We start from the raw sequence: 15,219 nt of genomic DNA, 5'->3' as shown, positions 1-15,219 counted from the left end.
TATCTAGCTTATCCAGCCTCTTGCCTCTTTCCTCTTTCTTGTTGCATTTTGTGAGGGAAGTGTTTATACAACAAGCAGATACAAGATACTCTCCAGTTCCTTGAAGAGCATCCCACATTCTTACTACTTCTGGAAGAAACTAGTTATGGTTTTGCAGCAATAACGATCTACATACTGAGATAAGGCCTGTAGGGAGAAACCACTTTTATCAGACTGCAGAATACATTAGTAAAGCAAACCCTTTTTTTGACTTCCTTAGGGAGCCGGGAAAGCAGCTGGAAGAATGGAGAAACACCTATTCTTTTATGTAGCATTTGATCTAGTAGAAGATGGTGTTTGTTTACATACCTTGCCGTTCCTATAAAAAGAGTGTCAGAAGATATTTTCTGGTATTATCCAGGTAGTTCCACAGTGATTTTCCTCTAATCATCCAAGGTCATGAGCAACACTCAACAGGAAATGGTCATCTCCTGTTTCTAAGTTAATGACAAATCAATGAATTACTGCAGATTAAATATTTTCACTGGTATTACCAATCTCACTTACCAAATCCTTTAAAAAATTGTCAGCAATGCTCGAGTTAATGAACTTTGCAGGACGCTACTACCAGTGAGGATCATTCGTCCAACTTCAAAAGGGCCTGAGTTAGGTGTTAGCGATTTTAACAATATCTCTTAATGTTTTTCATGTTGATGCTTGTCCCCTAGGTTAATGTTGTTCACGCCACAGCACTTTGGTATCAATATCTTTTTTTAGGCTGGTGTAGAATAGCTGCAAAGTAGTTCCAGACGCAAAATCGCTGTGGGGACAGGCCCCACGCCTTCTGTCTGGCAAGATCTGATATCTTTCTTGTTGCAAGGAAACGCATGCATCACTGGAAATGGGTCAGCAAATGGCTTCTGCGAAGCGTAGGTGGAGTGCACTACTGATCACTCTTCTATCGCTGTCTAGTGTTAAGGGTTTGGGAAAATATCATTGAGTTACATGAAATTAAATTGCCTTAAGTATAAGTAAAGTCAACAAGTTAACAGATCTTGGGATCAACATTAGTATTTTCAAACCATTGAATTCCAGCACAAGGACATGAAGTTTTGGTGTTTTTTTTTTAAAAACTGAGAATAACTATTACACACTACCACCGAAGGCAAAACTCGCCCTCTGAGTGCCATATGATTAAGTTGCATGCTCAGATATACAAATTTGGAGTTACTCCCTACCTCCTTCTAAGCAGGCATCAACCTGTGCTTTTTCCTTCTGGGCAGCTTGCAGGGCCAGGGTATTCAGATACCACTGCACACAGATAGCCCATGTCTGTGACCTAATTCTTCAAATTTTGCTCCCTGTGATGAGTTCCATCTGTTTAGACCTGGAGAAATAGACCAATACATTACTTTAATACCCCAGTGAGTTGCGTATGTCTTCTGTATGTATTTTGGTTTTACCTGACATGCACTGCTTCATCATCTTTATAGTTACATTTAACAGTCATTACATTTTCATCAAAGTGCTATCAATGCAAAATACCAATGCAATATGAACAGAAACGAAATACACAGGCATGAAGCATACAAATCCTTACATGCTCCTGTACTCTTCGATGTTTGAAGCTTTATACCATTTTATGTGTTAGAGAAAGAAATGGGTTCCAGAATTTTGATCGTTAACATTACTTAGCTGTAATCCCTCTTCCCTCTCAATGGAACCATGTAGTCACAAAAAAAAAAAAAAAAAAAAAAAAAAGAGATTTGTAAGTGCACATACTTTGGAGAAAGTTCCATAGTCTATACAGGATTTCCTTTTGCAAGTATTAAGTGACTGTTTTAATTTATAAATTACTGCATTAAAGGGATCGTACACAAAGGAAGGCTCAGTCTCCAAATCATTTAGTAAAGACATTCTCAGTTTGGACACAATTGTTGCAGTTAAGTTGTGTGTCCTCTTGGATCTTCGTAAGTACAAATGATTCGGATACTACAGTTTGCTAGGTAATGGGGGAAAAAAGTAACATGTATGTGCTTTATGAAGGTTAATCTGGTGCTTAAACCAAGAAACTTTGTGTTCTTCCCCAAGTAAAACTGATCAGAAATATCTGCTTTGCATAGAGACACATTCTAAATACGCTATACCCTGTGCACAAAGGAGCAGACACTGACGTACGAAATGCTTTTGCTCGCAGGGCATGCAGATTGGTCTCTTGCGTTTCTAAGAGGAATGCTGCAGAAGAATTATCTTGCTGAGATTAAGCAATCTAATTTTAAAGCCTGGAAAAGAGGCAATCATGAGACAGAGACTCTAAGTTAAGCTAAAGACTCTACATACTTTGAGAAAAAAACCCCAACCTTTCCATTGCTCTATTCTGTGCATAATTAAGGAATAATACCCTCCTCCTTGTCAGGGTTATAGGGTTACATCAAAGTAAAAACAAAACAAAACAAAACAAAAAAAAAAACCCAAAACCAAACTACCCCACACCAAAACCTTAAATGAAAAATTCTTCAGAGGTACAAAGCATAGTCATAGGAATTAAAGTGCCAAATTCTGGTTTGGCCAGAATTACTGGCCAGAATTACTCCTAGAAGAAATATTATTACCAATAACTTTCATAAAGTTTCAAAGTGACACCTGTGTAGTTTTTAAATACACCACTGCATCAGAGCATGAAATCTTGGACTGATGTTCACTGGCGTTTGGATTCTCTCTCTGCTGCTAGTGACATTAAGGAAATCAGAACAGTTCAATAGTTATTTTAAAATTATTGCTCATACTGAAGAGTCTGAAATCCTTTTATGAAGCAATGCCTGTTGAGTATGTTCATTCGCCTTTTCTGCTCTAATTTCAAGACTCCCCTCTTCATTATAGGCTGGCAGAAGATAAAGACAGATGCCATGTTATAAAGTAGTTGTCAGATCTCTTGGGATGCCTCTCAAGACTATGTCATGAAGGCACAGAAATGCTGGAACAGTAGGTCCTGTACAGATCGAGAGCAGGTTGACAGCTGTGATAGTCTTGAGAACAAAATATTTTATTTGTCAATGAAACTATAGTTTACAGTAGTATGTACTAAATAAATTATATAATTTCTCTTTTACAAGAAATAAACTAAAATCAAAAATATTTCAAAGACATTGTATGTACACAACATAAGGCCTTGTTATAAATAACATTTTTTTTCTCCTTTTCACCAGCAGTGAAAATATATCTTTAGAGGCTCATTTTCATATAGTATGTGCAGAGGTTTACCCTAACCCTTGCAGGACATCAATTCCAGTTTCCACTGATGTGGACCTAAGTGATTAGAACTGAAGGGTCAAAACAAATTAAATTAATTATATTCACCACTGTGCTTATTTTTAAATAGGTAAAGCAGATAATAGATTTTGCTTGTGCATAGTTACAGAATGCATGCTAATGAAATCACTAGAGAGATGATAAGAAAATATCACTTTCAAGTCCAAAAAAGGTGATTGGCAATATAGTAGAAAGCAGCCTGAATACACAGTTCTTCACAGTTCAGCAAGCAACAGCAGATGATAGCGGAGTGTGGAATGTTTCATGTCATTTTTGCAAAGTCCATCAATCCTTTCTATGGTTCAAAGATCCTGACACTTCTTAGATTAAGTTCAGTTGATTACTATTCTTTGTCTTGTCTATCAGGCTCAGCAAATTCCTCCTTCTTAAATCAGGAGTGCAGAAAGTGCTCTTCATTAACCGCGGCCACTTCTCTTATTTTTACTCTTCCTGTTACTGGAAATACAGAAATGACAGGTAAAGTCAAGAGCTGTGTTTATTTTCGTAGAGAATTATGAACAGGTAACATCCTTCTTCCCCTAAACAGGCTGCAGCACAGTTTGGCAGTGATTCTTTTCTTATCTTGCCCCCTCATCAAAAGCATTGGGACTCTTTTCTTGTACAACAGCTAACCCCTGTGGTTTTGCAGACATTGCAGTACACATATTACATGAAACAGAACCACTTGCTACTGCAAAATGCTGAACACTCTGGCCATCAGAGAAGACAGTCCAAACTGAGTGCATTCAGCAGCTCACAACAGCTTTTATTACCTTGCAGAATTGACTGGGGCCTTTGATACTTAAAAGCGTTAGGGGAAGAACTGCAGTCTTCATACGTCATGTATGAAAGTCCTGCTAGCTTCCACATGATACCCTTCCCCACTTGAAAAACCATACCTACCCAAAAAACTTTCAGGCACAACTAATGTTCTAGTCAATGTCACAGAAATTCTATTTGACAAAAAAAAATATTACCTAATAATGTTAATGAATTAGATTTTTCTACAGCATCTTCTACAGAAGCAGAGGTTACACAATACAGATACTTGATCACTTCTTAGCACCTCTGTGGAGTCAGAGATGAATCAAAGAGAAACTGTTCTTTGCTGAACACCTTTGAGTACGACTCAAACTAAGGATAAACTGACATCTGAACAAAATATTGCAGTAAATTGAATGCAAGTCAGCTAATGTGTCCAACATAGAGCAGGGCACAAAACCAAAACAAAGACATCTGTAGAGAAGTGCCCTTATTCTAAAAGCTTATGAAAAATATAATGAAGGTGTAAGTTCCCATTTATTAAACGGATTTTTAAGGTCACCTTTAAATTGTACTTTTTGATATAAGCATTTAACTAACCTTTACATAGTTCAACAACAATCTAATCTTGACTATGAACAACAACAAAAATCTCCAAAGGCATTTTTAAAGCTTATCTTAGAAAATGGTAACCAGTAGATTTAAAACAGTATTTTAGTTATGACTTATAGCACTAGACCTTCAACCTTGAAGAACTGGTATTTCAATGTCGTTCTGTGGCAGCCTTTAAAACTGTTACTGTGTTGTGCAGCAGTGTTAGGGTGTTCATAATCACTGATGCTAGTGAGCGCAGTGCTAATTTCTCAGAGGCTGTTCTTCTCTCTCTAGATAGCAGTGGTCTGGCAATGAACGTCTGCCTACTGCCATATTAGCACCTGGATGCCATAAGAGATTACAGTAATATGTACATACAGGATGCAGAACAATTTGAAGTGAAACTGTTGGACAAGCAAGTAAAATTAAAGAAAGCGATATTTTAACAAGAGTATGACACAAGGCTAACAAAGAAAAAAAATATTTATGAATCAGTGTGGCAAAAAAAAAAGGTTGAAAAATGCTAGTACTGATAAACAAAACAGCGTTTTATGAAGCCAGAAATCAGTCAGAATTTCCACTAGCGCCATCTAGTTTCTGGATGAAAGCTCAGATCTGAATGACTGCAGGTCCATTTTTGACAGATAGAATGGTTGCTCAACACAACTTCAGACCCTCTGGCCTTATCACTACTTTTCACTCTCTAAGGAGACTAGCAATATTGATGATGCCAGCTTTATGCTATTCCACTAATTACCTAACACAATTACAACTAGCTTATTCTCATTCCCTTTCCTCTGATCCTTCCAAAGCATTTCAGAGGGATCAGTGATGGAAAAAAATTGCATAAAGGAGTTGGAGAAAACCAAAATGACCAGACAGAACCTCGTAGCAGCTGCTAACTGTGTGAGTTAGTCACGGAAATGCTGTTCATGGCACTGATGCCATTTTAAGGAGCTGGGATTTTCAGATGTTCATCTTTGTGCCAGGTAACCACTGCACAGCTTTTGGGGTTACTTTGATTGCAGATATAAGAAACATTATTTTGTGATAGAAACTGAGCTTGGCCATAGCAATAGGGTCTGAAATGATAAATAATGAACAAATGACACTACAGGATGCATTCCTGTAATCACTGTCTGAGATGTTTCACACCAGGTATATAATGGATTTACAATGCTTGAGCCTATTTGAGGCTTTTTGTATTGGAGCATTTTTGTGCTCCCGTTCTCTTTTCAGGGATTTGGTTTTGAGCTGATTGATTTCCTCATACGGTGCATTAAAAGACCCAGGATGAGAATGTGTGTTTTAGTGACAGTACGTGCTGGCATTTTAGCCCTTGGCTTACTCAGGTAATGTATTACTTGTAATCTGAAATGGTACATTTTTAATCTAATCACGCACATGATTCCCACGTCTGATTTTCATGCAAGGGTGACTGAAATCTTGCTGTTATGTTGCTTCCTACACAACATTGCTTCTGCAAGAACACCTCTGCCAAACTACATTTGAGTGCTTGCTTGGTTGTGTTTTCACCTCCCCCCAGGTTTCAGTTCTATGAGAGACATAGGCATCTTTTTCCTCTCCTTTTTAAGATTATGAATGGATGGATACAAGGGTAAGATAGGTAACAAAGGAAAGGAGCAGTTACATCACTGCATACAACAAGTAGGTTTGCCCTCTTCAGCCTTAATTAAACAGGATTCTACTTTGAGGAAAGAGTGCTTAATTGGTTCCAATATGTGCACAGAACATTTTAAGGATTATTCTGCTCTCAGGGAAAAGAAAGGATGTCTGTAAGCGAGGACGCTTGAATTCCCTTCTCATAGTCCCAGAATTAGTGTTCAATCAACCATGTTTATCCATCAGTATCTTCAGAGGAAACAGTGAGGCAGAGAAACTGAAGCCTCCAGAAAGAGAACAACATAAAAAGTTTGAGGTATGCAGCACAGTGTGACTGTACACTTTTTAGCTTGTTTTTACATGTATCCTGCCTGGGCACGGCTTTAATTCCAGCTGCACTTGTTATTACTCTACAACAGCATGCTGAAGAAAACTACAACATGATTAGAATTTAATCAAATGTTATGAAAGACTGAGAAGCAAAGTATTTCTGAATGAAAACCGAACACAATCCCATAGCCAAAGGTGTATCTGACTAGGATGCTTCATTCGATCAGAGCCAGGAGGGAATTTTCTTCTCTGAAAGAAAAGTTTGGAATAGAAGAGAGAGCTTAGGGTGTTAAACTGAAAAGAGCTGAAGGGGTGAAAATATCTGTAAGAGAGAGGAACTGCAACGATGAGGAGTTAGACAGTAATCTGGCAGTCAGAAGAGTCTGAATATGAACTAGGAAATGCTCAAAGAGACAGGCTTTAATACAGAACTATTAGAATGAGAACAGAAGAGGAAGAGCACTGAAGAGCAAGAAGAGCCAGGCATTTTCTAAACAGGCATTTTATAGACCAATATTTGCAAATCTGCTTATCTATGCATCTACAGCAGCTTTGGAATATAAAATTAATCTCCAGCGATGTTTTAAGACTTCAAAATCCTATAATAAAATTGGCGTTTGGACATAAACCACAACATAAGTAATTCTAAATGTAATAATATTATCAATGCAATTCATCTGACACAAATCATAGCTACGCTAACCAGAGTCTACATAAGCTGGGCTTGCTTATCAGTGCAGTTATTCCATTCTTTTATTTCACTGAAGCCCTGTTCAATTATTTGCAACCATATCTTCAGCGGTAGTAACTTCTAAATTATAGACAAGTTTTGTGAGCCTTTCCTTCAACAACAGAAGGCAATTGTAATTAAGTAATTCATAAGCCTTACTATTTTACTGATATCGTAGTTTGTCAAAAAAATACATCAGCTACCTTTGTAAGTCATTTCAGGGGTAAGCTAAGAAAGCACAGTGTAGTAGCTCATAGTTGCACGTGTTGCTCTTTCAGGGACAGAAAGCTCAATCAAAGAATTTGGAACTTCACTGCAGAACAGAAGGAACAAGGTGACTTTAAGTTATTCCTTACTTTCTAAGTGAAATTATCACTTTTAAGGTCCTCCATTTTAGGTACCAGACCTTGGCAACACTGGACTAAGGTCTTCAGGATCAGCTGCACTTGCTGATCTCTCTCAGGAAACTTTTGCAGGGTTTGGCTTATATTTCCTACTAATCAAATTCCGCAGAACACAATAGACTTCGGGGTTCAACAGCATTTGCTGATTTTAAGTGCTTTTCTGCTTATACATCATCTGACGGTGCCTGAACTGACACCAATAAATAGGGATTCAGGGGAATTTTAAGAAGAGACTAAGCTTATTTCCAGAGAAGAAGGAAACACTGGTTTTACTCTGGTTTTGGTTTTTTTTTTTTGGGGGGGGGGTGTGTGTGTGGATTTTTTATATCATATTGCTAAATAGAAGAGTGTTACCTCCTCTGTTACTGGCTTATGTACAGGACACCTTCTCTTTATTTCAGCCAGCATCTCTTGCTTCTAAGTACCTGATCTATCATTGTATTACATATTCATAAAATCAAGAAAGCTTTAATGTTTTAATTCTCTGTAGAGAAACATTTCAAATTTCCAATTATGTTATAGATCTGCCTCTATCTTCCTGCAATCTTTAATTAAAAATTAAAACTATTTTTATAGGATATTCAGTATTTGTTTCCCACTGTATGGTACTAGAGTATTTGGAAATTTATTATCTGGGTTAAAAGATTTAAGAGAAAATAAACCAATGGAATTTTAAAGTAAACTTGGATTTGAGTATGTTCTTAACAGTGCTGCTTAGAGTGGCTGGTGCACAAAATGCTGGTTTGCTGGACCTGGTCTTTGTTCAGAAATGAGGAACTCTGGGCTTAGACCAGCCCTTCAGTTGCAAACTCTGTACCTGTGTTCCAAAACAGTTACCAGGTAAGTTCTCAATTTTGACATCAGCTGCACAGTATGAGTCTGCGTGGTGCTTCCTTAATGTAACACCCCAATACCAATGCTCTTACCTGTAAGAGGAATTATTCTTTTTTTTTTTTTTTTAACAATCTCTACTCTACCACACCTCACTTGACTGACTGAATTTGGACACAACACCGTTCAGCCAAATGCCATTTTTAAGCTGTTTCAGTTAACACAATGTCATTTTACTACAATGTCGTCTTTTTTTTTTTTTTCATTCATGGGATCAAAAATTCCTATCTCTTTATTTTCTAGAGGACTAAAATTTGCCCAAGCAGTTTAGTATTTCAAAGCAGGAGGCAAAGAAATCAAAGGATTACTGTAGTGACTGAAATTAAGCAAGTAAGTGGGTAAGACCAGAGCAGCTTGCCTTGCAGTAGGAACACAGACAAGGATTATTAACTAAGGGATTAAAGGAAAATCTGTGTATGCCATTTAAAGCTACATTTTCTCCTCATACTTTTAAAAGGTCAAAATGTATCTTGTAACCTTTTCAACTGAGGCTTAAATCAGCTAATGCAAACATCATTGATCTGCTTTATTTTTGAGACATATATTAGAAATGACTAACCTGTTCCTAGTGTTCTCAAAAACATGCATCTTTCCCTTCTAGCCTGTGTTTAATCATCCTTCCAATAAAATAAAACTGCCTTCTGCTCAGCAGCGGGCAATCAAACTGATACCACACATCACTGACCGTTTAGTAACAGACTTTCCCAACCAGAGGCTAACTGTTGTTTCAGGATGCATTACGGAGTAAAAGATTAGTGCGCAAAATAGTCTCTTATTCCTCTTTCTTCCACAAACACCTCAGCGTACATACAGGGGTACATGTAATTAAGTTACGGCTTTCTCCCACAGCAATCTCAAAATAGTTAAGGAGGCATCAATACAGCGTGTGGGACAGGACCAAGAAGGCAGGGGTAACAAATTTCTCAAGGTGAGTTTGCCAATTAAGAAGTAGTATGTGCTTAGCCACAGTATCCAATTTCCTTAAAGCTGTCAGCTGTTGCATACCTAGACACTTCAGGTATGTAAGTTTGGATTTTTCAGGGTGCAGAGAAAGGGCGCTGCTAGGTCAAAAAAAGCATCTATGATTCTCTCCACTTAAGGCCCATTTATTCTTCTAGACCTTTGCTTAGTAGAATAAACAGTGTGTGTTTGTATAACGTCCAGAGCTGTTTTTTTTTTTATTTTTCTGTTGATACTGATTAGTAGAATGCACATATACTTACTGCAGTCTCACACATGTAATAGTAATGAATGATTCACAAGCCGAAAACTAACTGAAGATATCACCGTCACACCTGAAACTCGTAAGGACAGCTTTACAGCAGGTATTAACTCTGCCTGTCACTAGATTTTTCAGAGCATTCCACCATCCACCCTATAGACTTCAAACTTTAAAAAATGGACTTCCCAGTGCTGAGCAGTGCTAGTGATAAACAACGTTGTTATATTATAAACCAAAATCACAAGTTATAAACAAGAAATGGTTTCTTTGTTAAGCGGGGCCAAGAGAACCACAGAACAGTCCAGGTTGGAAGGGACCTCAAGAGATCATCTGGTCCAACCTTTCATGGTAAAGGGAGCCTAGATAAGACTATCAAGCACCATGTCCCATCACATCTTGAAAACATTCAGTGACAGGGACTCTACCGCGTCCCTCGGGAGGTTCTTCCAGTGACTGATTGTCCTGAAAATTTTTTTCTTGTGTTGAGATGAAACATGTTTGTGCCTAATCTTATGTTGAGATGAAACATGTTTGTCGTGTGTTTGTGTTTGGTCCCCATGTTACGTCTCTGTAGGCTGTACCACTGATTTTTGTTTTCTTCTTTTACACCAGCATTGCTTGAGTATATAGAGTACCCACTTAATAGCTACTGATTTAATATTCCAGCACACTTCATGGAGTTATTGTCTATCCTGCCTTCACTGAAACAAGACAGTAGCAAGTACCAGTAGCCAATTACATGTAGAATTGATTTAGTTAACTGTGACTGTTAACTGTGATTCTTTAAGGATTTGGTTTGGCAAAGTACTTAAGCAAATGTCTCATATAAGCAATACCTCAATGAACCTTTGGATCTTGAAGCTTGGCGCGTATTTTAGTCATTTACTGAGACTGACTCCTTACAGTCAAAAGAACTGCAGGGGAAAAAGCCCATCAGAACCAGTTTGACAACTTACTAAGTAGACATCCAGAACTGAAGCATTATCATTTTCCATTTCCAGCGTGCTCTGTTCTGAAGTCAAATAGATGGCACTGTCTTCTAAAGTGAATGTTGAACTCGAAGGCAACCCTTTACTGCAAAGAGAAGGGAGACTACAGTCAACCACAAATATAAGTTACGGAGAGCTAAGTCATAGCTGAAAATTTTAAAATACATTTCTTTCTTAAACGTAAAAGCTTAAAATACTTGAAAAGATGGAATGTAAATGGGCAAATATAGATGTGTTGACAATGGTTAGATAATTGACAGCTTATGTTTGACTAACATAAACAAACGACGGTTTCTATCTTTGCATTAATTAATATTTTATCAGGAAGTAATACTGTTCCTGAACTCTAATATTTATTTAAAGATAAAACTATGTCATGCTAAATGTGGGATACTTTCATTAATTTCAAAAGAAGTTACTTCCACATTACACATGGTGTGAATTTTGGCAGAATTTCTTAATTCAAAATAGGGGAAAAAGATGCAGTGATTAGGCACAGTAGCACTGGACCTTCTCATACAGATACATGATCACTTGCAGCCAACAGTTCAGAAGGTGAAGTGGGAGAAGAATAAGAGCGTACTGTAATTAGCTCTGCAAGGAAGAGGCACTTACAGAGCAGGCGCACTGTGTTATTTCATTCACAGGTATGACTGCCAATAGCAATCTCTGTTGCTGCTGTGACTTTCGCGCTGAATAATTAGAGGTAAACTCTGGAAGTAAGGAAGACTCATATCCTGCATGAAGAGTTGTTTATTAAAAGGAAAAGTCTAGGAAAACTGTTGCAAGACAGAGCTTTCTTTAATATACCTTAAGTTCAATGACTTGAGGTTTTTCTCTGTTTAAAAGAACATGAACTGTCCCCTTTGGGAAGCTAATTTGTAATGTGTATAAAGGGGAAAGTGAAAATTCCAAGTCACTCCCATGTTAATTTGCATCTGGAGTCCATGCTGTTGTCGGTATGAAAGCTACTGCTTTTGCCCACAGCTGAATTCTGCTGCAACTGCAGTATAGTGCTAATGTGTAATAACGTAATAAGACCTTCTCAGTTACAGCTGCTTAGTTAGAAATCATTTTCATGGCAGAATGCGACAATCATTTTGTTTGTTGTACTTGCCTTGCAATGACAGCATGAAGAAGAACATGCATCACAACTGGCTAAGTGGCTATGAACTACATGAAAATATGAATGAGAACAGGATTTCCAATTTTCCTATGAAAAAGGGGAAAAGCAAGGTGGTGTTTTTTTAAGGTCTCATCCTTAGTGTTAATGTGGATCGTACTTTAACAAGGACTAAATATTTTGTCCTTATGCTGAAGTGAGGAGAAAAGCCATGCTTTGGCCTTCCAGATCAGCACACTTGAACACATTTGATCAAAAAATCAGGCCCAAGTTCTCTTCCTCTTGAGTAGAAAATAGTATAAAGCCTTAATTTTCCAAAGTCTTTCTAAAATGTTCTCTTGGACATGAGATACAAAAAAATCCTCCCTCAAATTAGCACAAAAAGTTAAAGATAGTTAGGGATTGCTACTTGCAAATATAAAAAATGGGGTGTCAGGCACAACATCTTCAGTAGGAACAATTAAATTACACTGATTTTCTGCAGATTTGTAGAACAACGTAACGTTTACACATTTTAATCTAAGGACGATATGTATAAGATCCTATTAAGTTTCTAAGGGATAAAAGAAAAAAATAATCACACTTTGTCAAGGAATTAGCATAACCAGGCACGATAATCTAAAATAATAAATAAAATAGTAATAATAATAATAATAATAATTTAAAAAATAATCAGAAGACTAGTGTCCTTCAAACCTTACCAAATTTTAGTTACAATTTCTGTCCTTCATATTTTATTTATACTAAACTGAAGTGACAGTTTTAGAAATAAGACTTCTTTTCTTCATGGAAAAACAAATATGCCTCATCATAATGTGTCTACTTGCAAGGCAGCCTGCAGGACACAGGCAGAACTCTTCAGTCTCCTTTCCAAGTCTGCAGAGCCTTTGGAGAATGGCAGAAACAGCGCCAGGTAGTAACAACTGACCGAAGCAGAAGTTTGAACTGTATTTTGTTTTGTTTGTTTGTTGTTGGGGTTTTTTTATCCTGCAGTGTGAAGAACAGCTCTTGTAGGGATATAATTATCAGCTTCTTTCAGATAGCGCCAAAATACAACAGCCATGAATTATAATGAGACACTGCGTCTCCCCCGTTGTTAAAGAATTATAACAAAAATAGGCTTTGATGTCTATCTTTGGATGTTCTGCAACATATCCCACCGAATATTCATCCCCTAAATACCAGTGCATTTGCAATATCCAATGTGTGCGAAAACTCTTATATAAGCTTTTGAAAAAATTATCAGCTCATTGCGTCATGAGTTTTGATCTTTTAGATCTCTGTGTAAGAAGTTAGTCAGAAAATCATCTTGTAGGACAAATGAGCAGTAAAACTATTGTTCTAAGGCACAACTCCAAACCAGCTGTTGCAGGAAAATCTGTCCTGCATAAACATAAATGTAAACAGGGACAACAGGTGTTTATGACCTGTTGAACTAAATGCATTAATTAGTCTAATATTGTATCACCTCAAAAACCCAACTTTGCATTTCATTTATATAAATTCCATGGGGGCCTGAAAAAAAAAGTAGGTCAAAGAAAGTAGAAGTCTCTTATAATATTTCACTAACACTGCTGACAAACATCAAAACTACAGACCTGAGAAAACAATAGATATGACTCATCTTCTAAATGCTGCTTCAAGCGAAGGAGTCTGACAGTGAGTCTGTGCTACTACACTCACACTAGTGGCACACCATGACCTGCGAACCAGTAAACATCACACTAGGCACATCAATTTCACACGGTCAAACTGATACACCTTTGCGGGTGCCAATTAAAATCATGAGACCTGTCATTTTTTGTATCTGACATGCATATGTAGTTGAAAAGATACGGTGTAAGCAATGAGAGTTCAGGAACTCAGTCTAGATTACAAAACACTGAATAATAACAGCCAAATCCACTGGGAGGTGCACATCAACGTGCATCAGCCCTTGGAGGGATCTACGCTTGCAGTCTGTTCTAACAAGCTGCTCTGGACACTCCCCACCAGGAAGAGTGAAGATAATGAAATTAAGCTTGCAAGGATCAGCATGGAATATGAAAAGCTGCATGCAGAGGGACAAATTCAGTCAAGAAAACATTTGCTTATGTATTAAATGATTACTACTACCATTGGACTTTCACATGCACATCTGTGTATTCAAATGAACAATAATTTGAAATTTAAAGTTAAAAAGAAGTATAGGTTTTCTTTCTATTTATCAACAACAAAGTTGTTTCCAGAAACATTGGCTAAATAATTTATACAACTTTTTTTTTTCTGTGAAGGCAAAACACAATGTTTTTAAGGCTCTACTAAGACAAATTACAACAAAAAGTGCTGCAAACAGAGCATCAACAGCTGAATGGGATTAGATCCAATTAATTTAGTAAGCACAGAGAGAGGCATTCCTACTTCAGTACATATGCAGAGATCTTCACAAGAAAGCCCACAGCAACATAATGGTCTGCTTTTAAAATGTAAGAAAAACAAACAAAACCAAACAACTGCAATGCCAAATTATGTTATTCAGTTCATCCAGCATAAGGAGGCAAAGGATCCCATCAAATTAGGAAACACGAAAATGGTAACTCATTCTTTAAAGTGATGTTGATGAAGCTTAGGGTAATTCTGCAAACTGTCTTATGACACAGTAGTATGTCTGAAGGGAAGATAGTACAGAGGACCAAAGTATGAAGCAACATTGTGTATTTCATGAAACTGCAATATGGTGCAAATTATGGGAAGGCTAGGCTTTCAGATTCATAGTGCTGTTTGTATACTTACAACAGTGAGATTAAAAAGAAATCCATAAAAAAGGCATATATATATATTTGCTGGTGAAGGACACGTTCTTGAGCTAATATTTCTTCCATAGGGCTATCAAACTCTGTTCCCTCACAATTGCTAATAACAATTATGTCAGGTGACGTCACAAGTACCCACAGAACCTTAGACCTACATTGGCCTACTGCAAACAGAACATCAGTTTTTCAGAAGGTTTCTGAATGGGTGGAGCCACCGTGTGAACATTTTACCAAAAGAAGGGCCTCTCAGTCATCCAAGTGAAATAAACCCTGCAACAGACCAAAGTCTTCTCACTCTGCCGTGACGCTTCCTTCCTACGTAGCACCAGAACTGAAGAAAGACTGAAAAGCAGGGGGTGATATCTCTTTGTTAGTCACCAGAACTTTTATCAGAAACTTCTAGACAGTACCTTTGAGCAAAAAATAAACAGGTATGATGCAAACAGGGTACTATATTTATTTACTTCTATA

At 37.4% G+C, this 15,219-nt stretch overlaps 1 protein-coding gene across 6 annotated transcripts in view; it reads right to left on the bottom strand.

Annotated features, from left to right (window-relative positions):
- Window positions 1-3,001: 3,001 nt before the first annotated feature.
- Window positions 3,002-15,219, bottom strand: part of PIP5K1B (phosphatidylinositol-4-phosphate 5-kinase type 1 beta) — a 114,075-nt gene continuing 101,857 nt past the window's right edge. For all 6 annotated transcript variants that reach the window (XM_074570447.1, XM_074570445.1, XM_074570448.1 and 3 more), the window contains 2 exons: window positions 10,801-10,918; window positions 3,002-3,744 (listed from right to left, as the gene is read on the bottom strand). In XM_074570447.1, coding sequence (XP_074426548.1) covers window positions 3,742-3,744; window positions 10,801-10,918 — 121 coding nt within the window. In that variant the 3' untranslated portion in view covers window positions 3,002-3,741. The remainder of the gene's footprint in view (window positions 3,745-10,800; window positions 10,919-15,219) is intronic.

This window comes from Larus michahellis, chromosome Z (assembly GCF_964199755.1).
Source record: "Larus michahellis chromosome Z, bLarMic1.1, whole genome shotgun sequence".
In the NCBI taxonomy this organism is placed as follows: domain Eukaryota; kingdom Metazoa; phylum Chordata; class Aves; order Charadriiformes; family Laridae; genus Larus; species Larus michahellis.
This window is presented reverse-complemented; position numbering and strand designations above follow the sequence as displayed.